The 26,126-nt window shown below is 41.4% G+C and overlaps 2 protein-coding genes across 5 annotated transcripts; both read right to left on the reverse strand.

Annotated features, from left to right (window-relative positions):
* Positions 1 to 1,684: 1,684 nt before the first annotated feature.
* LOC122130253 (septin-8-A-like) lies at positions 1,685 to 13,777 on the reverse strand. 4 transcript variants are annotated; one of them, XM_042704913.1, is made up of 10 exons: positions 13,630 to 13,777; positions 10,842 to 10,956; positions 10,367 to 10,562; positions 9,485 to 9,671; positions 8,986 to 9,147; positions 8,705 to 8,801; positions 8,018 to 8,186; positions 6,634 to 6,766; positions 5,819 to 6,009; positions 1,685 to 2,399 (listed from the first exon to the last, which is right to left on the reverse strand). In XM_042704913.1, exons 1-10 carry the CDS (start codon positions 13,657 to 13,659, stop codon positions 2,345 to 2,347), a joined length of 1,335 nt encoding a protein of 444 aa, XP_042560847.1. In that variant the 5' UTR covers positions 13,660 to 13,777; the 3' UTR covers positions 1,685 to 2,344. The 4 variants fall into 4 exon arrangements, with proteins under 4 accessions (XP_042560847.1, XP_042560848.1, XP_042560849.1 ...); XM_042704914.1 differs by lacking the exon at positions 13,630 to 13,777 and adding an exon at positions 13,006 to 13,023; XM_042704915.1 differs by lacking the exon at positions 13,630 to 13,777 and adding an exon at positions 12,483 to 12,700.
* Positions 13,778 to 15,137: 1,360 nt separating this feature from the next.
* On the reverse strand, positions 15,138 to 25,904 carry LOC122130254 (sideroflexin-1-like). Its single transcript, XM_042704917.1, is given in 12 exon segments — positions 15,138 to 17,884; positions 17,886 to 17,901; positions 18,710 to 18,757; positions 18,919 to 18,968; positions 19,209 to 19,258; positions 19,534 to 19,661; positions 19,798 to 19,883; positions 21,685 to 21,760; positions 21,855 to 21,953; positions 22,456 to 22,626; positions 22,771 to 22,940; positions 25,799 to 25,904. Coding segments are annotated over 11 exon segments (969 nt in total). The 5' UTR covers positions 22,935 to 22,940; positions 25,799 to 25,904; the 3' UTR covers positions 15,138 to 17,803.
* Between the last annotated feature and the right edge of the window lie 222 nt (positions 25,905 to 26,126).

The following is a 26,126-nucleotide window of genomic DNA, read 5'->3' on the forward strand; positions in this document are numbered from 1 at the left end:
CCCACAGTAAACAATACAGATGAGCTGTGGTGCAGGGCTAATTAGAGAGGAAACCCAGGTGGCTGATGTCTCTGAAGCAGATAGGGCCCAGATCTGGTGTGAATCTGGCCCAAAGTCGGTTTCTACCCTGGAAAGGTGAGGCAGAAGAGAGGAGTTACGTCTGAGGGAGAATAGTGATCCCAACACACCACGATGAATGGCCTTCCAATTTTTCAAAGTGAGTTTTGAATCATGCCTTAAAGGTTTAATTAGCAAGGCAAGCCCTGATAGCAATCAAAAAAACCTCAACTGAAAAAGACATTTCTGTGGACTACTGTGAACCCTAAGCCCTTAATATTTAATATTCAATAGATGTGCATTGATTCAGGGATCATAAAGTCATGGCTGTAATATATCAACAAATGAAAGGGAAATGGAATAAAGGGTGTTACATAATTTCAGGAAATTATGATGAATATATACAAATCTCTAAGGGTTTCCCAAACTATCTAGCACCATATACATACACATTGTGTATGTGTAGCTGTGTGTGTGTGTGTATAGAAAGTCAAAGGACCTTGTTTTTCTTGAGAGCTGCAGTATTTGACATCTGACTAGCAGCAAGGCCCGAGGCTGACACATAGTACGAAGCTAGCGTGTGTCTACTCTGGAGGAATAACTGGTTCCTACCCAGTCTAAGGGTAACACCAAAGGCCCGTGTCAGAGATCCACATTGCAATTGTGAAGTTAAGAAAGCCATGCGCTGTTGGATCTGTGCGCAGCACCCTACCTAAATAGCTAAACCATTAGCCTGCCTACTCCATTGACTAAAAAGCCCAAAACCATACAGCTCCTTAGACGCTTCATGTATTGAAATGTGCTGAATGTCGTGCTTATGGTCTCTCAGAGGTGACAAAAGTAGACATTCAGCTAATGTACTTGTAACTAAGTGATTTTGGGCATTTTTTTTAATAGTGGTGGTGATCTCAGACGATTTAATGCCGTACTGTAAATGATGGTTGGCAGCGGATTCACAGCGGGTGAAGAAAAGGACTTTGGTCAAGCAGTGGAAAGAGCTGAGGGAGAGTGATACGGTTACAAAACCACACCAGTGCAACACACAAGGCATTCTGGCTGGGTAATAGGGTGCTGAATAAGGATCTGGCTCTGTTGGGTAATATTGGGCCTGATTTTCAAATGCCAATCTGAACCAAAACCCAGTTAAACAATAGGAAATACAAGGTCCTTAAAATTCCAGTAAGCATGCATGTATTAATCTCAATTTCCACTGAAAAAAATGTAATACCTCATTAATTTGAGTACCTTTGATTTTTCCAAAACCTGTTGGTATGTCGTAGCTTACCACTTAATCATCCATGAACAAATCTACTTAATATGCCATTGTACATTTCTGAAACTTATTAAGGTTTTCTGATTCTGTTCTGTCCATAAAATGCAGCAATAATGGGTTTGAGTTTGAATATCTAAATAAGATTTAAAAATGAAGAGCATATATTTATTCTCTCACACAATGTCTCTGGAACAAGCAATGGTCATTGTTTTTGTTGGTTGATTTATATTTTTAGACAAGCAGATTAGAAACATGTCAAATTCACACCCATACATAAAACAACAGGCTACTTTCCAAGCAAAACATACACAAAAAAAAAAAACAGATGGCAACAGTCACATATGGCTTTATGAGTAGTTTTAGTCAAGAAAAACTTTATTCAAGACAGTCAAGTACAAACTTTGAGATTATGGTTTGAATGCTTTTCATATCTCACGTAACCATAACCTTTTATAAAGGGAAGACAACATTCTAGTAAACATACTGCATTTTCCTTATTATATAATATTTAAATGCTGACTGATTGAAGACTAAACAAACAATGAGGATCTTTCCAGAATGAACTTGAAGCTTCTAGTCAGTCTCTGGTAAAGTGCTTTTTCCCCGGAGAGAACAGTTAGCTGTTAGACACCCCCCTGGTGGCTGACGGTATGTATTTCATTTCACAGTGCAGAGGTGTCATCACTAGTAGTAGGAGGTGACACAATAACCACCAAATATATGGTTTGGTTAAAGGATAACTTATATATATATTAGCAAATATGAAAACCCCTGATGAACATGCATAGGTGTTAATATGCTATTTTAGTATCTCTTCACAGTCTGGAAAGAATTATCAGTTGATTAGGTAAGTAACTTGATGCAGATTTAAAAAGGGTAGGTATATATTCTTTTATCATAGAACACTTAAAATGTTTCTTCTACCACAGAAGAGAAAAAAGGAGCTTAATTGTTAAGTTTCATATAGGTCTGCAAATCCTTTGGCAAGAACTATTGCGTCTCAAACGAAATCTTCTAATGTAAATTTCTTCCAGCTGTTAAGGAGCACGCAGAAGGAAGTGTAAAGAAGCTATTGAGGAAGAAAGAGAGAGAGAGAGAAGGAAAGAAAAGGAGAGAATGACAATTAACATTAACACTCATGAGTTGCATATAGTGATCAACAGCAGGAATGCATAAGCCTGAACTCCAATGATGTAAATCTTGTGATCGGCTTTGGCTGCGGTTTCTTGGGGGAGGAAAGGATTATGATCAAAAGCCACAAGCTAGTCTTTGGGGTCAGTCTCCCTGCTCCTGTACAGTTCAGCACAGTCCCACACGTGGCATTTAAATAATTAGTCTGCAAAACTTCACAACACAAAGACCTGACTAAGGTCTGTTCAGTCCTAACTCTTGACTACTGTAAGGCACATTTGGTTTCATGGGATGGAAAATAATTACAGTGACCAATGAGGTGTTGGGGGGGGGGGGGGGGGGGGGGGGGGGGGTTGGGTTGGCGGAAACGTGAAAAAACACAAACACAAATGATGCATATTGTTGCAGTGTTTTTTGTTTGTTTTATTTAAGTACAAATGAAAGCTACAGGAGGTTCTATTGCTTAGTATTAAGTAAATGTTTGTAAATGTAAGCCCTAACTGTTTTAGTCCTGTCTGGAAACAGGTTGTCAATTCCACAGTTTAGTTCACTCCCACAAACAGTCCAATGTATCAAAATGCATATCTGGTTTTGTATAAAACTATTTAGAATGAAAAAAAAAACAAGACAAACAGTGTTATTAAATAATTCATTGTAAGACACTATCAACATATTTTATATTAATCATCAGCTTTTCAAGTTCACATTGTATGCATCCATACTTGTTTTCATCAACAGACATTTGACACATCGCGTCATGTTAACGTCATCAGTGGAATAATAAATGCTTCGTCTGATCCTGTTAAGTCTACGTGTTTGATGCCCTCTGGTGAGTGCATTCACCATGACAACATTGTTAGCCAGATCGAAACAACCCTTGCCCCTCACCCTCGTCCAATCACATGAGGGGGGAGTGTTGATTGACATGTGGCTATCCGCTGGAGAATACCTACTCTTGGCGTGTATTTGTAACAGCACTGCTCTCCAAAGACTGGATGACATGGAATGGTAAAAAAAGGCAACACAACGCAAAACACACACACACACACACGCACACACACATGCACACGCACACGCACACGCACACACACACACCGGACGCGCGCACACACCATACACATGCACACACATATGCTTGTGTTGCTATGGAGATGGAAGACAAATCCCTGGATGCTCTTGGTTGCTGTGCGGATGGAAATCAACTGAAAGGAGAAAAACAGGAGAGAGGGGGTAGGGGGGTGGGAGAAAATATATGACGAAAATTTATATATTTTCATTTACATCTCCTATACCATGTCTTACAATTACATATTTTATTAGCAAATGTAATTAACAGCAAATATGGTTTCTCTCTGGTAAAACTGTGGCGGAAGGGACGAAGAAGCTGAAGACTCGCTGAGGCTGTAGTATTAATAAACACACGATTTTGATGTGCCACTCATCACTATCCAACCAACAGAGGGCACTGAACAATGCGCTTTTTTACCCGGATAAAAATAAATCAGTGACATCAGCCACCATCTTGCAATGAGGCCAATTAAAAATAACATATCCTCAAGTGTGATTCCCCGGCCCGGCTGATAAACTCCCAGCAAACACAAATGAATTATAAATGAATAAATGCAGTAACTGGCGAAACAACCCTGGCACATCATTAATGCCCTTTTAAAACGCCACCGCGCACGGATGTGGGAGTATGAGATGAAGAGCATGAGATCAAGAACAATGTCTATCCATGCAGCCCTTCTGACTAGAAACCGATTCAGACAGCGCTGTTCTCTGTGACGGGTGCTTTTACCCTGCTCTGTCAGATGGTGAACTCTGCGGAATCGGCCATGACAGAGCATGTGAGACACCGTGGCATTTCAGGACCCAACTGAACCATGACAACAGGCAACCGAGCATGCAGACAGACAGACAGACAGAGAGAGAGAGGAGGCACACAGGAAGACAGACAGCAACACGGTAGGATAGACAGGCAAGCATTCAGGCAGACAGGCAGGCATGTAGACAGGTAGCCATTTTGATCCACAGACATCAAAGAGCTTCTTTCAAGGCACAGCCAGTGAAGCCAAGTCATGATTGCTTTTATGATACCTAGCAAAATGGCAACCAATTTAGTATAACTAAGGAAACACTATGGTCTCCGTCACTGTCCCAGGTTGTGTTATAGGGTCAGATTAATAAACAAATTGACTGCCAAAGAACCAACCAATATGGACAGGGCCTGCCTGTCAATGAAGTGTCAGTGTCAGAAAAAGGGCCGTGGGGAGAACTGAAGGGCTGCGAAGTTTCAGATGCTTAACTTCCACCAGCATCACTAACACCTCTTAACAGTGGGGGCAGAAGCAGGTTAGACAGGGGATACAGTTTGATACTGTTTACCCCTTAGTGGAAGGGTGTCATCTTAGACTGTGAAAGGGTTAAAAAGATGTTTTCCTAAATATGTTACCCACATTAGGAAACATGTCAAAATGGATGCCTGTAAACTGAAACAGACTGCCAATACAGCACAAATAGGCAAAAAAAATACCTCTTCACAGAAAGCTTACAACAAGGCTTTAAGGGTTCTTCAAAGAGGGGTTCTTGTGTAAGGACAAGCAGAAGAACCATTATTCCACAGAATTAGGGCACCGCAGGCCGCTCGGCAGACGGTCATGCAGCTACCTTAACCCGCTGCCAGTGCAAAAGTGTGGCACTCCGCACAGCGGGCAGTGCCAGGCAACCTGTGACTCCTGCTGTGCCCGCGCCTGCTGCGTCACCCTCAATCTGTCTGTGTCATCTGCTACGCCGCGCCAGCTGCTGCCAGCGTGCGCCAGCGCTACATTATCCACTCCGTCCTCCGCCTCTGCCCCCCCCCCTCACCCTTGCCACAAGGACCCTGTTATGAACAAGAGGAGCTGCCCCCCCCCCCCTACCCCACACAAGGACCCTGTTATGAACAAGAGAGGAGCTGGGCCAAAGCTAATGAAAGAAAAGCTCCAAGAGAGACAAAACAGCAGCTCTCAGAGAGAGACAGAGGACCTCAGAGCGAGAGAGAGCGAGAGACAGAGAAAGAGAGAGATAGACAGAGAGACAGAGAGAAAGAGAGAGAGAGACAGAGAGAAAGAGAGAAAGAGACAGAGAGAGAGAGAGAGAAAGAGAGAGAAGGGGGAGTCAAAAGACGCTGCTTTCAGACAAAGAGGGATTAAGGCAAAAGGCACAAATAGATAGAAAAAGAAAGAAAGAGAGAGAGAGAGAGAAAGATAGGCGGGACAGACATGATCATATTAATATATTTATTAATATTATAAATATATATAGAGAGAGAGAGAGAGAGAGAAAGAAAGAAAAAGAATAAGAGAGGGAAGGTCTTACTTCTTCTTGTCCTTGTCCTTTTTGATGGAGAGCTGTGCGGAGCCCTGGAATGCTTGGCCCTGCAGCGTCTCGGCCGCCACCTTCCTGCGGTTGAAGGAGTTCATGTCCTCCTCCAGGTCTCTCCTCTTCTCCTCCACGCTCCTCTTCTCCTCCTGGTGGGTGCGCTTCAGCAGCTCAAACCTGTCGTGCAGCTAGCCGCCACAGCCACACACGTTGGACCCCGTTAGAATTAGGCTACATGCTTCACCACCTCTTTACCTCTGAAGAAACATTCTTTACGTTTCATCTTAATAGCAATATTAGGCCTTCAAGACGTTCATCAATGAAAGTAGAGCTCTTGCTGGAGCACTTGCTCATCTACATGGGTGGAATTGGTAATGTTTAATGCCCGCAAATTATGGCCTTTTCTGTGGAAAATAATAAACACCAATAAAAAAACATGAAAATCTCAAAGTACATGTGCACATGGATGCAGTGACTAGTAACCCCCGTGACTGATTCTTGAGGTAGTCTTAAGATGTGATTTTGTCCCTGTATGCGATATAAGCACACAGCATTTCTGTGTATGCCTCGGCCATTTAGATCTGTGGCATGAAGTGTGAACTTGCGTAAAAAACTGTGACAGAAAAGACATCTACATTATCAACATCTGTCCACACCAACAGAAATAGCTCAATGTTCAATACATACAACAGTGATATTTCATAAAATTCTGCTAAGTACCACAATCTGAATGTCAGTACTTATTTATAGATCATAGCAGAGAAAAATGTGATGATGGTTTTGAATTGTTGTGCTTCTATTTCAACCCTCACCTCTCTCTCCTTCTCTTTCAGCTCTGCCTCGGTCACCTTCACCCTGTTTACGAACATCTGTCTCATGCCCTCTTCCTTGTGCTGCAGGTCGCCGAGGAACTCTTTCCTCTTGGCCTCGTACGTTTCCTGGAGACTGGAAACGAGAAAGACGGGTCAAGAGGGGGTTTGGGCCACAGACACACACACACACACACACACACACACACACACACACACACACACACACACACACACACACACACACACACACACACACACACACACACACACACACACACACACACACACACACACACACACACCATGGTTTGGGCAGTCATGTGCAATAACATCATCAACAAACTACAACTACTACAAAAAGCTTTCAAAACAACACCTGCTAGTAGCTGTCTGGTCGGCGTATATGTGCTTCAAATTGGCTATGTTACTATTCTACTGTCTGTATGTGTGTGTGTCTGTATGTGTGTGTGTGTGTGTGTGCGTCTGCGTCTGCGTGTGCACGTGCGCAGCGCGTGTGTGTTTCTGCTTTGGATGCGACTGCAGGGGGATGTATGATGTATGTATGTATCTATGTAGCATTTCACTTCACTACCTCTTCTCGCTCACCAATCCGTAACATCCACAGCTCCTACATGAGCCACTGTTTGCCTTGTGAGAAGCAGATACTGACGTGTTGCGTTGTGGTGTGTTGTGTTGTGCCGTGTTGTGGTGTGGTTTGTTGTGGTGTGGTGTGGTGTGTTGTGTTGTGTTGTTTTGTGTTGTGGTGTGGTTTGTTGTGTTGTGTTGTGTTTGTGTTGTGTTGTGGTGTGGTGTGTTGTGGTGTGGTTTGTTGTGGTGTGGTGTGGTGTGTTGTGGTGTGGTTTGTTGTGGTGTGTTGTGTTGTGGTGTGGTTTGTTGTGGTGTGGTGTGGTTTGTTGTGGTGTGGTGTGGTTTGTTGTGGTGTGGTTTGTTGTGGTGTGGTGTGGTGTGTTGTGGTGTGTTGTGTTGTGTTGTGGTGTGGTGTTTTGTGGTGTGGTTTGTTGTGGTGTGTTGTGTTGTGTTGTGTTGTGGTGTGGTGTGGTGTGTTGTGGTGTGGTGTGGTGTGGTGTGTTGTGTTGTGTTGTGTTGTGGTGTGGTTTGTTGTGGTGTGGTGTTTTGTGGTGTGGTTTGTTGTGGTGTGTTGTGTTGTGTTGTGGTGTGGTTTGTTGTGGTGTGGTGTGGTGTGGTGTGGTGTGGTGTGTTGTGGTGTGGTTTGTTGTGGTGTGTTGTGTTGTGTTGTGTTGTGTTGTGTTGTGTTGTGGTGTGGTGTGGTGTGGTGTGGTGTGTTGTGTTGTGTTGTGGTGTGTTGTGGTGTGGTTTGTTGTGGTGTGGTGTGTTGTGGTGTGGTGTGGTGTGTTGTGTCTACCTGAAGGGCTCGTTGTCGGGGTCTGTGTCCTTAAAGCCCATCTCCTCCAGCTTGCAGCGGCGGTAGAGCTCGTAGTGGCGGGCGTGCGTCTGCTCCCTCAGGTCCTCCATGTTGACCCGGATCAACATCTCACGCAGCCGCACAAAATCACAGTGGCTCTCGTTTTCAACTGCAAAAAAAAAAAAGTTGATATTGAAAGCGAGTGTTACTCCATTTGAACTGGCTGCTGAAAGTGTACCACTATATTGACTATAAAACTTGGCTGGCCTTTTTACCACCTCAAAGAGGTCGTTATGAAGCTGCTACCTGCTGATTTAATCAATACAGCTACGGCCTCTTTCATAGCACAGATACACTCACAGAGTTTAAAGGTGAAGAGAGACAACGATAAATCAGTGATTTGAGGACACTGTACAGCGCAAATGGAATTTCTAAACCACTCTACCACTTTTAGACTGGTCTTTGCATTTATTGGGATGTTGACTTAAATGGGCAGGGGGGTGAGGGATTATCTTGCAATGTAAATGGATTCTATTGGATTCGATTCTACAATGGATTCGGAACTAAAATGGGAATCCCACACAGAATGTCGACCTCGGATTTGGTTTCTTCAAAATATGATAAAACACATAAATAAAAACAAAAGCATGACACACATCCGTCTGCGTGCGCTACGGAGCAGCTTACCCTGTACTACTCCCCATGGGTACTGTCTGGCTCTCACCATTTTGTTTCCCACTTTCACCTCCTCGCTGCTCCCCACCACTGCAAAGGGCAGATGAGCCTGCAAACACAAAACCATTCCCACGTCAACACCGCCCTCTGCTGGACAAACATGATACAGCTTCGAACAGCCATGTTGGCCTATGTAGGAACAACATGGGCAGACGGGTTTCATTTTTATATCAGAATTAAAATAAAATAATGCATGCTATGGGGAGGGGGGAGGTTCTCCATCAGAAACTTACATTCATAGAGGAGTTGATCTCTGCAATAGCCTCGTCTTCTGCAGGGAACTGGTAGATCTGAACGCCGTTGCTAACCAGCTCGCTCATCACCTTGATCTTGAACTTGTGAAGCTCACTCTTGGATATGGTGTCGGCTTTTGCAATGATGGGGATAATGTTTACCTGCGTCAAAACACAAATATTCAAATGAAATACTCGACAGACACAGTCAATTCTTACTGCTTCTTTGAGGAGAAGTTGGGACAGTGTTAGGTGGTTGGGGCATTTTGTCAAGTTTTTCAATATGAACAGCATGAACAGAAGCTACAGATGTCAAAGGAACACATATCAAGAGGGAAAGCAAACAGATCAACAACATTATGAAATTCTGCCAATCAATGTATTGCCGTTTTGTACGTATTACAGTAAACAAACATAACACCAACAGATGTGAACACAAAAGTAATTGCCCTGAGACAATTACATAGCACTGACAACAGACATGTTCAACACAAATTACCTTACTGTCCAGCTTTTTCATGGTGACCAAATCCAGTGACTTCAGTGAATGTCCCGTGGGTGCAATGAAATATAAACAAACGTGGATCCTAGTGTCATGGTAGTTGAAGAGGGAGCGCCTTATTTTCAGTTCCTCCTGAAGGTAGTTTTCAAACTGTGTGTCAATGTAGTCCACAATGGGTTTATAGCTGTAAGGGAAGAAAAGAGAGATGGCCCACTGTATCTATAAAACCCATTTTCCATTTTGTCACTAATCTGACTGCATTCTTATTCTAGTGAATGAATTCAGGTTTGTTCAAACACAGACGTGGCGGGGACAAATAGCTGCGGTCTACAGCTGCTCAGGATTATAAAAATCCATTGTAATAATAAAATGAAATAGTGAGTAAAATACCAATTGAGTTACTGGGCCAGAGTTTAATCAAGGCTTCTCGGCCACAACAATGGCTTTGAGCGCCAACAGGAAGACATAGTTTGATTCAATTTAACTTTTTTTTTTTCAAGGGAGGTACATTACAGTTTTACCAAAGCCTCTCAACGTAAGATGAAATAAACAGCTGACTCAGTCGAACACAACAACCAGGGGGACATTTTTGTGTCTTGGTTTTGTGAAATGCGGACACACAGGAACTGAAACAAATGCCTGCGTATCTTTCCAGATCTGGAATTACTTTAGTCAATCATCACCTTCAACTTTTTCTATCACTTCCATTCATGTCCACTCAAAGACGAAACGGAAACACAAGCCAACACTCTCTACGCAGGTTGCAGTGCCAAAAAGTTCAATCCACAAGAGGGGAAACTGAGTGTGAGCTATGAGGTATAATTCTCACTATAAAAACCTCAGAGCCGTCACAACGGCATTGTTTAAACTCTGCCGTACCTTTCTTCCTTGTTTATTTGATCTCCAAATCCTACAGTGTCCACGATCGTCAGTTTAAGGTCGACACTGCTCTCCTGGAGGTCATAAGTCCTGGGTCGAAGCAGCACCCCGTCCATGTAGTGACTGGCCTCCTCATTCTCAAACGTGGTGTTGAAGAGAGTGTTCATTAATGTGGACTTCCCAATGCCAGTCTCACCTGAAACACAGAAAGAATTTCAGTATTTCATTTCAATCTAATATATTACTATAATGTTGTACCACACTTCTATGTCACCCTGGATACCATCTGCCAAATGATTAAATGTACAAACAAAAAAATGTGAAAGTAATTTTAAAGTATCTGAAATTTGAATTTGAGCTTGAAAGTAATTCCAGATAATAACTTTGAATTTAACTCCAGCTAAAATCACAAAATGTTGTGGTCGCCATTGAAAAATAGAGCCAGACATCACATGGCAAGGACGGCTGTGCTCACCTACACACAGGATATTGAAACAGAATCCCTGGGACACCGATTTGCTGACCAGCTGGTCAGGAAGACTGTCAAAGCCAACATGGCCGCCCAGACAGAGACTCCTCATCCCTTCACTCTGCAGAGAGGGAAAACACATTTACATTTAGTCATTTAGCAGACGCTTCTTTCCAAAGCAAATTACAAGGATGTATACACAGTTTACATTTACACTGATAGCACACTGCACATCAGGAGCAATTAGGGGTTCAGTGTCTTGCTCAAGGACGCTAGCAACCTTCTGATTACTTAACAACTCCTCTACCTCCTGTACCACTGTCTCCCCTGTAAAACACCATTAAATTCACCTGAATCGGAACATGTGGTGGTCCAGATTACTGTCAGATCAGTGAACATCATGTTGTGTGTCCACACTTGTACTCATTATGCCCCACCTGCCAGAATAAACTCACTCTATTTGTGAACTCTCCTAACGCTCAGGAGACACAGTGCACAACTCCATCAACCAAACTAACCAGACTAGCCATGGCTCAGGCTTACCTTGTGCCATGGGACCAAACTAGCCGTGGCTCAGGCTGACCTGGTGCCATGGGAGGTCATAGTTTTAGGTGCCTATTCCGAGCCCAATACATCCTTCTCACCAGAATCTTCACCCTCTAGTCGTCAACGGCCACACACCTCCATGTAAAAGTGATTTTTTTGAGCAATTACCACATGTGTTTTGGACTCCTAAATGTTTTCTTCAATCGTCATTATGAAAAAGAAGGGTAATTCCTTTTGTATGGTATGAGCCTACATACTGGGGAAAGGAATGCTACTTAGCTGTTGGGACCTGTTTATTCCCAGGTCTTGACTTTACTACTGACAGTCAAAAAAAGGCTCAGCAGAAATTGAAAAAATGTGCTACCAATACACTTACATAGATGGTGTGCACCCGTTCACAAGTAAGAGTGGAAAATTCTGGGCACAAAAACACCTCTGTTCAAATATGATGCTGGAAGTGGGGGAAGGATATACCCCACCTTTTAAAAACTATTTTTAAATGACCAAAAACACAGCTGCAACTAAATATTCCACAGGTACAAAATTATTCCATTCACCGCTACAGGGAAGAGAAGTTAAACCCAAGACAAAACGAAATGTGCTCCATACGGTTCATCAAATAGAAAAAGGTTGTAAAAGTCCTTCGCTAAGTACCCTACACAGCACAGAAAACACTTGCTGAGTGATGTCATGTTCTTACAGCACGGAGCAGAGGAAGTATAACCAAGCAGCATATAAGATTTGCTTTCTGGGCACAATCTGTGGGGATGGACCCAATTTTTTTTTAAGGCAACTGGAAATGACATAGGAAAAATATGACAGGGACATTGCAGGGAGTTACGATGCCCAAGTTCTGATTTATCTTTTATTACATTTCTTTTGGCCTTTCTCTCTCAGTAAAAGTATTACTTTCAGGACATAAATCAAGACGCAGGAAAATCTGAGCAACATGTCCAACAATGCCCTTAAATCCTTCAGTACCCAACACCCTCAGATAGCCTACTGGTCAGGGAAACATGATCCTTCAGCAGAGCTGCAGCATATAGTCCTCTGTGGCGGATAATTCATTTAACACACAATTATAAGGTTTGACGAACTTACGGTATTTGGTGAAAGTCTTTCTTGAAATCAATGTTCAATCAAATCGGTGCCCTATATGTTTACTAAAAAAACAGTTTGCCCTCTTATGTTTACGATCTTGCAGATGCTTGACCATATGTCATTACTCAGATGATGGAAGTATCATCCAGCACCGTCCCTGGACTAGCGGAAGGCGACACGCCGAGCTGCACAATACACATCACACATATGAACGGCTATCCACACAACAATCATGTGTTCTACGGCTATGGCGCGCCTCGACGCAGAAATCGGGCACAAAGAGCCCTTTATTTGGTAGTTATTTCACAGGGCCAAGCCATTTCCATGGCCCCTGCCCCGTGAAATCACCCCCTGCCGGAGGAACAAACACTCAAGAAGTCCCAATAACTTCATATGCCATTAATAAAATCGATTCCAGTTATATTTGGTTAATACCACTAAGTTTTCTAAAACTGTAGCCTTTGTGTTAATTGGTTATCTGAACCACACTATATATAGAGGAAAATGAAAATTCTCAACATACATATCCATAGCTGCCACATAGTGCGCAATAAGGAAAAGAGCAGGTTCGGTGAAGTTCTCACACGCTTAAATCCCAATCTGGCTCAGGTAATCACCGCTAATCTGTTTATGTCATGCAACAACGACAAACCGTTAGCCACAATCATTTTATCGGCAAAAACTCGAAATTCTATTAAATGTACAACCAATTAGTCTAATACTGACTTACATCACCATTATGCGTGTGTGTATGTGTGTGTGTGTGTGTGTGTGTGAGGAGCACAGCACAGACTAGCTGGGTACTGAGTACAAAAACATCCTAGGAATTTTCGTGTATCAAACAACTGACACAACACTGCACTGTCAAAATCGAGTATACCAAAAAAGATACAACTGATCTTCAGAATTTGGTGACATTTATCCAGTTGTAGTAAACCATGCCGAATTGCATCACTACTACGAATAACTCAACACTTGCTAGCCTTACCTTGAAGCAGGAGATGCTAATTTGCCTTTGCAACTATCTATCCACACCCCCTTATCTGGTGTTGACATTCTATAGATGGAGCTACTATGCCTCCTCGGGCATAGTATTCACACAATTGTATTACAGACATTTCTGTCGATAAATGTAAAGGTCACTTACGGCTAAAATGTCTAAGTCGGTGGCAGCCATTGCAATGTTAATGAAGGCGTATCAGCAGAAAAAGAGATTTTTAAAATTGGCTCCTGAGCTCCCTGAGTAGAGCTAGCTGCGACTCGGTCGGTCTTATCCAATATGGCTTCTTACTAGAAACTCCCCCTACGTTTTGGAATGTCATTCTCACATCCTCTCAAGTCCGGACAGGCAAGTTCTTGGGCTGATCATAAATATACATAGAACTATAAAACAGCGTGACGCTTATAGAGCGCATATATTCTACCTTTGTGTAAAAACACATTTGGATACAAGCACGTATTTTAATGTGCATGTATTTTAAGCTAAATCAAAAAGTTACACAACTTAACAGTGCACAAACTTTATATTGCTTTTGAAATTCTGACAACGAGAAATTCCTCTTCATTATTTAAGCACAAGCAGCATTTCTAACTGAATTAGCTACAATTCAAGATACCCAACTAATTAGCCATATCAAATAGACCTTTGGGGGTCAATGTAGGGAGTAGGGGGGCGCTACATCAGAATGCATTGAATTGTAAAATTAATTTAGTTACAAATTTAACAAATACAAATAAACTGCTGAGTGAGCTCCATTGAATGTATGTACAGTAGCCTATGCTTCGATTTGAATGTCAGTAAAAATGTTGTTTTTTTTTCTATCAAAAAAGGTTAGAAAAATACAACACCCAACCATTTCCCCTATCCATGAAGACTGTAGATAGGACGGCTGTCGACAATTGTAGATATGATGACGTTTGGTACAAAATTGCCCTCAACAGTGAAACAATAATAGCAAACATACCATTTATACTTCTGCGAGTTTAGCATTATGGCCTAGATATGTACAAGAGCAAGTCTAAGTCCAAGAACAAGTCTAAGACTAAGTCCTCAGTATGTATAACAATGTTACTATTGAGAACTCAGAGAAGCTGAGGCCTGAACTAGCAGCTTTGTCTCCAAGACATCACAACATTTACACCTATATTCTTTGGCCACTAGATGTCACCATTTCACCAAATTCATATTGTTTACATTTTACACAGCCAGGAATTTGGTTGGCAAAATTGCCTTAAAGCAACACTATGCAACAATTTGACACTTTTTGAGGTATGGTTTTATTGGAAACTAGTTTTGGTACCATCCTCAAATTAATTTTGATAGCACATGGTCATGTAAAAGACAGATGAACACTTTTGTCTTTCACACTTGCCATCCAGGATATGCCCTATGTAGTTCTATGTTTCAGGCTGGAACACCCTGCAAATAATGGAAGAAAAGCTTTCACAGCATGATATTGCCAGCTATATTGCCAAAAGACACCAGTTAGTGTGTTGGCAAGCTTATATCAGTGCCAACTGGTCTGTTGATGGTGTTTGCATGCCTTTTAGGTAGTTAGCTTGCTAGTTTTCGAACAAAACTACTTATTGCTGCTTTAAGAGCAAGAATTGGATCACGCATTGGATACAACACAAAATGACAATTTAGCAATCAACCAGATTTCTGATATATTTTTATTTCATCTAGGTACTTCAACACAGCACAACATCCCCATTGACTGTAAAGCAATTGCCATTTCAAAATACTTTCCCTCGCAAAAAAATAACCTGTTTACATAGTCGTAAACTGTCCTTTTTGTAACATATCTTGAATAGATATGTTACTTTGGCAAATAATATACATTGCAGTGAGAATTTTGGCACTTTAAAAGTAGAGCACTAACACATGAAATTATACACTTGTTCTGGAGAGCTGGTTACCCTTTATCTCAACGACTAAAGTTATGATCTTAAGAAACACTTACTGAGTTTACCTAAAACAATGGCAGAAGTGTACTAAACTCTGCTGTGCTTTTAATGACTGTTTGTGGCATTTGTATCCATCTGGATAAGATTGTGCTACTGTTCCCCATGGATACGTACTATATGCAAAAGGTACGAACTTTGAGAAGGAGGGACACTGCTGCAAGATAGGTCTATTTTGTGCATTCAGTCCCATGGCATGCAATTTCAAACATGGTATCTTCACAGTTGTTGGTAATATAACCACATAAGAGGCGTCCCCATTTTGAGTACAAAAAAGCAAAGGCTACGTTCAATAACCATGAAGACATTTAGACATTAATTTGATATAATCTCTGTACGTATGATTTCAGAACACCAACGTATTGTCAACTATATCCCCGATATCCACCTGTAGTTGTAAATGTAGGCTAGATTATAACATACATTAAAACCTGAAAATATATATTACTTATATATAAACAATATATAAGTAAATATATATGTAAAACACAATCACTATATGTGACGTAAAAAAGGACCCTATATTATCAATCAAATGGAATGTTCAGAGGAGACACAACATATCAAAAACTCATGTTTACAAACATACACTAAGACGTCTTAAAGACAGACCCTTGCATGGAAAATAAATCTTTCTGAGAAATGATATGATGTACAGAATAGCACAAATATTCTTATATATGGAAAGATCTTTTACAGTATTTTCATACCAGGACAATGGATCTAATCTTAAATAACACTTCAGAGGGAGTACAACAATAGAGAATACAGCAGTTTAAGTCTAGCAATACAACCTCTTTACCAACCACAGAACAATTATCTCATTCATCATGACAAGAGTCAAAAGTATACATTTCAACACACAGGATGTGAAACATTTTCCGAAGTCTAACAGCAGCACTGAGGTGGTTGTGAAACTGAAGTTTTCCAGAAGTGAGATGTCATCTTTCAACCACACTAGGCTCCTCTTTGAGTGGGCCAGGACTGTCCATGTGCTTTTCATTAACGGATACAGGCAAATAAACAAACAAACAAACATGCAAGCATGTAGTCAACCTAGACTTGATGAATATTTGGATACACATGGGCTGACCTGGCAGATAAAACCCTCATGTTTGTGTCTTTAAACTATAACCTGTTTTCATTGAGAAAACATACAATGAACACACAGGGACTTTGCCCACTAAAACTCAGCTCAAATATCCATACATGTTGTCTTAATATGGCTGCTGGTTTGGTCTAGAACTCAGCTCAAAGATCCATACATGTTGTCCTAATATGGCTGCTGGTTTGGTCTAGAACTCAGCTCAAAGATCCATACATGTTGTCCTAACATAGTCGCTGGTTTGGCCTTGGACTTTCAGTCAGGACATACAGACTTTGAAATATGACCTTATATAACATTTTCCTCCAATCTGCTTAAAATCAATACATATATTTGTTTTGTTCATGCATGGTTGGCAAGCAGAATACTAGCAGTATCCATATAGTGTTATTTTTTGCTGGACTATGGAAATACATACATACATGTTTTAGATTTTGCATTTGCAAAGCACCAGTAATATTCAAATTAATATTGCCATCATCATCAGATCGCTGTAGATCAAGGGTCCATTCATTAAGTTGTTATGGAGAGATTGTGTAAGATGTTCATCTTTATTTCGAAGTGATCTTACACCTTGAAAATGTAATCTATATAAACTGTAAGACCTTGTGATTATGTGGTATTGCACAGTCTTAAAATTAGAGGTACCGATAAACTTTGTTTGAGGTGATTATGGTTTGGTTCAAACTGAAAGCAGGAGCAGCTTTTCTTTGATAGATTGAATACTGATTTTTGCAACGACACGTAATCAAGCAAACAAATGAGAATAACATCTGAATATTACCTCTGGCTATTTGTTCTTCATCTTACATGATATTGTATGGCACATGGAAACATTTTGGCAGCAAACACGATTAACAAGAGATTAAAAAAAAACTAAAAGCGTGTGAGAATACCAAGATCTAAATCAAATCAGCACCTCTCACGCAGTTCCTCCCTAAAAACTAGCCCAACCTAGAAATTAAATTCATTTTCCACAATTAAAAAAAATCAAACACCAGTCAAAAAGCTTAGCATAGGATGGTTGAAATGTGCGTGTGTGGGGCAAGGGATGGGGGTAGTTGCCATGGTTACATGGAATGTGAACAAAAAAATTGAAACCAAAAAAAAAAAAAAAAAAAAAAACCAAGATGGGAAAGAGGGAACAAAAACTGAAAATGTAACTTTGGCAACTAGCAGAGATGACTGGCATTGAACTGGATTGTTATGGCAGTGCAGTGATGATGTTGGCGGAGGGGCCTCTCTTCCCCCTTCATAGCCCTTTGTTGAAGTAGACTCTCTCCACCCCGGGGTGGCTGGCGCGGATCTTCTCCTGCAACTCGGGCTCCAGGCGGGCTCACGGACATCGAGCTGTGGATTGGACCGCGCAAAATCAGCGATTGAAGCGAAACGCACATCAGACAACAGAACGCCCAGCGCTGACCAGAGCCACAGTCACATTCTTACAGCAACATCCCCACACAGCCAGTCACAGAGAGCGCAGGAACGAGCCTGAGGCAGTGCTACCGCTGCAGTTGTGTTGCCTTATTGGCTTTGGCAGAGCTATAATATCGTGTGTGACTATGCCATGGCGGTAAGCCGTTTACTTTTCAGTATTTAGGTAAAAGTTGGATTTTAAACTTCAACACTGTTAACCAATACAACAGTTTCACATACAGTTACAGTTTTGCTGGGCTAAAATGATGTAGAATCACATTTCAATTTTAATATAATTTTAGTTCTCTATGTATCTACCCTGATAAAAATTAGCTCTACATAAAGTTGAATTGTATTCCTTGCACTGGTAGTTTTTTGGTCAGGGTGTTCTTCCAGCAGCAGCTTATCCTGCCAAGGTTTGGTCTCAGACAAAACAGAGTTCTCCCGGGATTCAGGTGTTTATCATGGGGCATGGGGATAGAACTAATATTCCTCATGGTGGTTCAACTAAAACAGATACCACTGGGTTTCAGAGATCTGCGTAAAACTGTGTCCATATACAGTATACATCATGTACATTATTTAACAACACATAGCAAACGTGTCAGTAAACGTGAACTTTAAAAAGACTTTGAAAGAGTAGTCTCCCCATAGTTATTTAACATTTCAGCCCGCAGAGGTGAGGCACTAGAGCTGTACAGCTATACAGCTATACTTAGGCATGCAGTACGACGTCACCAACCTCTTCTGAGGAAACAGTGCACAGCACAGTGGAGTGGCAAACACCAGGCTGTGGAGAGAAGGGGGGGGGAAGCACAAACACATCCAAAGGTCAGATACTCTGCAGTCAGTTTCCCCGGCACACTGGACACAACCAGCCATCGGAACCACCATGAATGTAAGTGCTATTAATCAGTGGCGTGTTCACAATCCAATTCCCTGGTCACTCACCAAAATCCCACCAGGCCCACTTGAATAGGAGCATTCATCCATGGGAGCCTCTGAAAAGATCACAGAGAGAGAAAGGGGAAAATCAGCAGGCCCACAAGAGAGCCATGTCCACGAGGGCCATTGTGTACCATAAAGCACTCTCTGAGATGTGAAAGCAAGCAGTTTTTTTTTCTGAGCATGTGCACCGTTCATTCTCAGCTGGCTTAGCACAATCACGTAAGGTCTTTCATTGGGGAGCACACCAAATATATTGCGTAGGGGGGACGGTATCGTTGACTGCACACACACACCTTCAGGAAAGCTTTCTTCTCCAATGTGTTCATTAGGAATGGTGGGATTGCTGGGAGGAAAATAAGTAGTTGTCAAATATTTATGACATACATAATATATACAAACATACATAAACATATGATTAATAGAAATTTAGAAAAGAAAAAAAACACACAGTCAAAGCACACACTCATCTTTCCCACATCTGATAATTTGCAGTGTTATATAACAATAACTATACAATGTATAACAATAACTATACAATGAATAACAATGACTATACAATGAACAACAATGACTATACAATGAATAACAAGGACTATAGTATATAAGAGAAAAACCAACCCATTCCAGGAGATGCCATAAGAATTCTAGAGATCACAACTTGTGTGATTGCCTGTTGGGCGGCGTTCGTGGACTCTCCTAGTCTGTTGTCATTCTCGTCTGTGATTGGAATGCCATGTTTCAGCTCTCTTGAAGAAATGACAGAACATTGTCACTATCCATTGCACCATCAACAATATCCAATTTAAATCAGCTGGGTATGAGATACGTCAGGGGTCATAGGTCAAGTAAGGGGGTGAATTGGGTCGAGATGCATCCGCTCACCGTTGCCTCATAAGAGGGATGTTGATACAGTTAGCAGCGGCCACAGCAGCAAAAGGCACAAACCGCCCCACCAATGGGGAGATACGCTGAGAGAGAGAAAATACATTGTTTTAAGAGGTGACTGAGGAAGTACTTGCATCATACTTGACATACTTGCATCAGTCTTAAAGAGGACCTATTATGCTTTTATGTTTTTTCCCTTTCCTTTAGTGTGTTATGCAGCTTTTTGATGTGGTCTGCAAAGTTACAAAACCCAAAGTACACGCCAGAGGGAGTAACTCTCTCCTACAGAAACTACATTTCTCAGCTGCCTGAAACGCCTTATTGGAATTGTAGCCTTTTTCCTTTGCTACAAGATGATGCAATCTCCTAACACAATCCTTATTGCCCACCTAGCTGACCAATCAGAGCACACTGGGCAGTAGCGAAGCATGACACATTTAAAAGAGGAGGCCCAACCTTTAAGTTACCTAGCTATTGTGCTTTTGGACGCTTATGGCAACTGCTTGATCGGTCAATCCTTACTTTGCCGAATAGCTTACATTTTGTGTCTCGTGTCTGACAATTGCTCTAACCAAATAAGATAAATCTGCAAACCCGTGGTAACCAACGGATTGCTAGGAGCTGGTAACCATGCAGTCTTAGTTTTTGATAGGAAAAAGTAATTACTTTATTGCTGCCTAAATATCTGGCGTCGGCCTCCCTATCTCTTTAATATTTAACTGTTGCTCAAACGGCAACCTAACAAAATAATTTTGCAACAAAAAAAATCCAAGTTGGCATCCATTGCTTCCCACACCAATGATCGCTGACCAACTACTCACTCATTCAGTTTATTAGCTGCTCATGTTAGACGGCCACTATTTTTTTATTCTGTTTGGTGAGAGGACAGCGGCAGGTTGAAGTCCCTTGCCCGCCCACTGACAATTTACTGTATGTTTTCATAGACGCCAAACATTCCCGGGCCTCCTCTACACGCCCACTGGGCATTTCTTTCTCATTTACAGTCCAGTCAGCACAGTATAATTATTATTTTTTTAATTGTGAGAGACGGCAAGTTGGCATAAACCAAGCCTGGTGTCCCTTTGGCGGCTTGAAACAGGGTACCATTAAGCGAGAAACCTACAACGACATTAAAAAGCTTTCCTGTCACCATAATCACTATACAATATAAGATAGGAATATACTGAAATTGAAATGTTGTACGTGAAATGTTTCATTAAAATGTATCCTACGTGTTGCTATTGTTATAGATTATATTATTTTATTATATATTTTCACGTCTCAAGTCATTTTATTCTGAGGAGGCCCTGGTGTCTTATAGGGGGCACCACTGCTTCTTGTCTCGTTGGAAGACACAGGATCTCTAACAGAGGGTTTCAGACAGAGGGTGAATATAGATGTACAGTATGAGGAAAATAATGTGTTCCTGGAACATTGAAACATGTAAATCCATTCTAGTAGACCCCAAAAATAAAATTACGATAATTGAAACTGAGCATAATAGGTCCTCTTTAATGTTTTCTCTGAAATTATGCAACATCCCTTGATGTGCAAAACATTATGCTTAATTAAAATCAAGCCCACACATATCTTCCCAGAACAAAAAATCCCTAGAAAAGAGGATACATGTTGTGAGGGCAAGGATGTTCCTAGCTGAAAGATAAGATGAAGCTACAAAAAATTTAAACAAATAGGGGAGTACCGCTTGTGAAGATAAACTTCTTTCCACAACAGCGATTCAAAGAACTTGAGAAGAACACGATACATCTTTAGACCCAGCTCTCCCTCCTAGTCTTTGTCATATCAGAACTCCCAGAGTGCATAACAGTTAAATAAACGATAAATAATACAAATGTAAAATAATTTGAATGACATTGAAAATACCTTTGATAGAGCATTAAGTCCTAAAGCAGTGACAACCGCCCCAGTAGTTGCAGACACATAGGCTGTTCCAAGCTGACTACAAATGAGAGGTTTAGGATTAGTTTACGTATGTTTCAGACCAGACATTAGACTAAAACACACCAACAGTACAATAATTAAAGTCCACTTACTTAACCGTAATGGGAGCATCTCCGCTCCTATTGGTGTAGTTCACTATTGCATTGAAGGACTGATTGATCCACTGCCAGAACACCACAGCTGGAGTTGTTCTAAATGGAAATCAAGATGGAATGAATCAGAATCAGAATGGCGTGGCTTTTGCCTGACTAATTGGAAGGCATGGTAACGAATTAAGGCCCTGTCCATGTTTAAAAAAAAAAAAAATGTAATTAATTTAATTTATAGCGCACTCTATATTCGTCTGAATCTCAGAGTGCTAGTAACTATAGACAATGCAGCCAGTGCGGAAGGTTTGTAGCAGACCCCAAAGCAGACCCTGCTTTCTACGTTTTTTCGAACATATGGATGTCATATGGAAGTGTCGCTAGTTTAATGCGACAGTGATCAAGGGTGATTTTTTTTTTATAGCTACTACACTAATTAGCTGAGGGTTATTAAAACAGTATCTGCAGCATAAGCATGGCAATAGAGATTGAGAGAGCAGTGTTGAGGACAACGTTCTGCTCTTACAATGTATACAATGAACATCTTGCTGTACTATTAAACAATATAGGTACTAGGTAAGAGTGCTATTAAGCATATTTTGCTCACTGGTAGAATGTCATCATGCAACCGGTGATGGTCATGTTCATTGGGACCTGAGCGGACATTCGGCCAATCAGAATCATCTTCTCTCCTGTGTCCGGGTGAAACGCAGAGTCAAAAATGTACTTGGCTTTCCATAGCTCATCCTCTGTCAGACCTGGAGTGACAATCCCTTGTCTGGAGTGAATAAACAAACAAACAAACAAACAACAAACAAACAAACAGCTAGGTTAACCATTGTTCCAGTTATTTTGTGCATCTTCCTGTACAACTCCAGTGTAAATGGAAAAAAGACTTGCTCAGGCTCTGGTCAATATTTACTTGTAGTTATGGATAATCACGCGAGCCTTTTCCAGTTGATCATTGGATAGAAGGATGTTCCGGGGATCTGTGACGGTAAAGAAGTGTTTGGCCCTCCCGACAAAGGTGCCCTGGTCCCACCGTGGCTCCTTGATGTTGATGGATGAGGAGAGCTCCGCTGCCATGGTGCTCTATGGAGGGCAAGACATTACATTTACATTTAGCAGACGCTTTTATCCAAAGAGACTTACAAGGAAATTGCATTTATACATCAGGTGCAGTTTTAGGGGTTCAGTGTCTTGCTCAAGGACACTTAGTGGGGAAGTGGGGAATTGAGCTAGCAATCTTCCGATTACCAAACGACTCCTCTACCACCTGTACCACTGTTGCAAGACATGCAACAAAGATAAAGGTTCAGACGAGTAAAACATAGAAAGAATCAGCAATGTAAGATGACAGCCCTCTTCCCACTCCAAACACCAATTCCAAACATTCAGGGGTAAGTCTGGTTATAGTATAAGGAACATACGTAGAATTGTAATGTGTAAATGTAAAGCCAAGAGTGTTGACTATGCACTCAGGAAATTGCAGTAAGTCTATACCCCTGACACATGTGCCCACCCACACACTAAAATGAAAACTGAAAGCCTAATAAGACATGTAGAATATGAATTGTAATGGCCAGTTACTGAAGGTCATCATATCATAAAGTCTCTCTGTGAAATTTCACAATCAAATGTACTGAAGCTACATCAGTTACACCTGCCCACCAACACACTAAAAGACTACTAAGACCTGTAGAATATACATTGTGATGGCCAGTTACTATAGGTCATAACACAGAAAACAGAAAAACACATTATTAATTCATCCACAAGGCATGAGTCATTTTTCAAAACAAAATGTTTATTATCATTATCGTCACAGTCATATTTACATGCATGTTTTGACACAGCATAACTTCTTAAATATGACGTGAAGAGCTATTTCAGTTGGGCCTGCCTCGACGTGAAGATCTATTTCAGTTGGGCCTGCCTCAGAGTCTCTGGCACTGATGGGTTTTATAAACTGTTGTCTATTTTTCTGCATTACCTTAAGGATCGGACAGTGTTGCACATGCTGTTATGCGTGCGTCTCATGGGATATTGCATTTTACACCTTATCCCTCAGTGGAGTCTAAAGAGCACTTGTCAGTCACAAATATCTATCTCTCTCTCTCTCTCTCTCTCTCTCAAGGGCCAAGTCGAAGTGACATTTCATTCTTGTCAACCCCTAAAACCTTTCGGATGACCTATGATAACTCACAGCGTTGGATTCTACTAAAAGATTAGCACACACCTCTGCTGATTCAGCATAAAGTTGCTATGGAAACCGCTGACCCGCCAAAAGGCTTTCTGGAGTGCACGTAACCGCTGGCGAAAACTCAGATCGCCCCCAAACGGCGTGAGTCAACCAGCCTAGTCTCGTCTAATACAACGTTTAACTTGATTTAAATGATTAGCCTATGCCTTCTTTGCCTCCTCACAACACGTAGTCTATCTAGCCAATACACAGTGAGTAGGTTATTCTGGTTCTGCGACACTCTGATGCAACAAGGCTATACCCACATAGGATCCCCCCTAATGAATATTTGCAGGGTTGTGCACAAACCCATATATCCAATAGCTTGGTCCGCAAAGGGTATCTCAATACATTTTCTTCTGTGACGATAATCGGTTTCACTAGATGTAGGCTAGACCCGGGTAGAGAAGAAACCCCCCAATGTGTCAAGAGAGAGAGAGAGAGAGAAAGAAGGCTATCCTACACAATCTATTCAGATTTCAGACAGTTCAGGCAAGCAGTCTGCTTGAAGCAGCAGCAATCTAATAGAGCTTTCAATAAAGCTATTTAAACATGTATTGGCTTATCATGCATGTGGTGGCATAAAGCCTTTTGAAGACAAAGGTTCTATGCCTTGGATAGGTTGTATTAACGACAAAAATGGCTTTTCGAATCTGCAACATGATGCAATTTAGCCTGAAATGGCACCAAACATGGCTGCACGAGCGACAACAAAACGCGCATTCCAGTCCAGACAGCTGAATGGACAGAGGGGAGCTGCTGTCTCTTTAAATTTAATTATTGTCCATGGGTTTCTCACGAGACAACTTTCGTTAGCGCGTATGGTGCCCTGCGAAGCATCACTATATGAGCAATTTATTTTCCGTGAGATGAAGGGGAAAAAAGCCCACAAACACGTTCAAACAACTAAAATGATTTTCACTCACTGTAGGGTAGACTGCTGCATTATTAACATGCTATGGTAAGATTGTTCAGTCATGCAACGTAGGAGAAATGAACGCATTTAACGTTGGTCTAACCTACTATTATGCATTACCAGAACCTTTACCATCGTTAGAATGAACTTTAGACGGAGTTGAACCCTCATAATGTTTACCCCCATTCCCAGCCCATTTCTTAACCAATCCTGTGAGTTTGCAGCTACATATTAACCCAGAGGTGAGTTCAATTGTAGAACGTTAATCCATCCATCGGGTTTAGATTAACGCGCGTTTCTTGACAGATCAAGATCACAGGCAGCCTCACGAGAACTAGAACTGACAGAACAATGAAGTGGATGATGCAATAACGTATCCGCAGAGTACACTGATGATTTTTTCGTTCAAATACAATTTCTGAGCATTTCGTCATATCAACGGAGCAAATGGAGGAACCCTCCATTTGCTAGAAGTCCAGTGTTTGATATGTTCAGCACTGTTGCCGCACAAAACCAACAGCATCAATGGGATTTCACCCTGCGATGGTGCCTCATCCAGATGTTATTAACTGCAAACACGTAGCCTATTAACAGCCTGTTAGCAGAACCATCTGACACACTCCAGCTGTGCAGATTCTATTTCAACCGCTGCCTGCCACATCCTCAATCCACTTGATGACAGCCAACAGTCTGGCGTTTGCTTTAGAACGAGTAGGCTAATTAAAATAGACGAGAGAACAAATACATTTGTATAAACGCACGAAAAATATGAAGAGAAATCTAGCTACTTACATTGTTAAAAATCCTTGTCTATGACAATCACGGGAGCCCACAAGTGATCCCTGTAGCCTATCGCTCAAGGGAGCTTATTGGTAGGCTACTTATGAGTGATAGGTGAAGCAAGCGTTAATAGGTTCAATATGGTTAGCCTACTTCCTGTCCAGTGTTACTAGGCGTATAATTTGTCGCAAAATACCTGATATAAAATAATATAATCGGCACTGCTGGACAAATAATATACTAGAAATAGCTGTAATTTGGGGCTAGAAGGAGTTGTTTATTTTATTGTCTCGAAGAACTAGAAATAACTGGATTCCACAATGGGGGACTTTTATTTTGT

The sequence above is a fragment of the Clupea harengus genome, unplaced genomic scaffold, assembly GCF_900700415.2.
Source record: "Clupea harengus unplaced genomic scaffold, Ch_v2.0.2, whole genome shotgun sequence".
In the NCBI taxonomy this organism is placed as follows: Eukaryota; Metazoa; Chordata; class Actinopteri; order Clupeiformes; family Clupeidae; genus Clupea; species Clupea harengus.

Coding starts and splice junctions, on each gene's coding strand:
- LOC122130253 (XM_042704913.1), bottom strand. CDS start 13,659: ATGGCTGCCACCGACTTAGACATTTTAGCC. Junction 9,148..9,484: donor TGAAAAAGCTGGACAGTAAG/GTAATTTGTGTT, acceptor GTTTTGACGCAG/GTAAACATTATCCCCATCAT. Junction 2,400..5,818: donor AAGGACAAGGACAAGAAGAA/GTAAGACCTTCC, acceptor CTTCCTCAATAG/CTTCTTTACACTTCCTTCTG.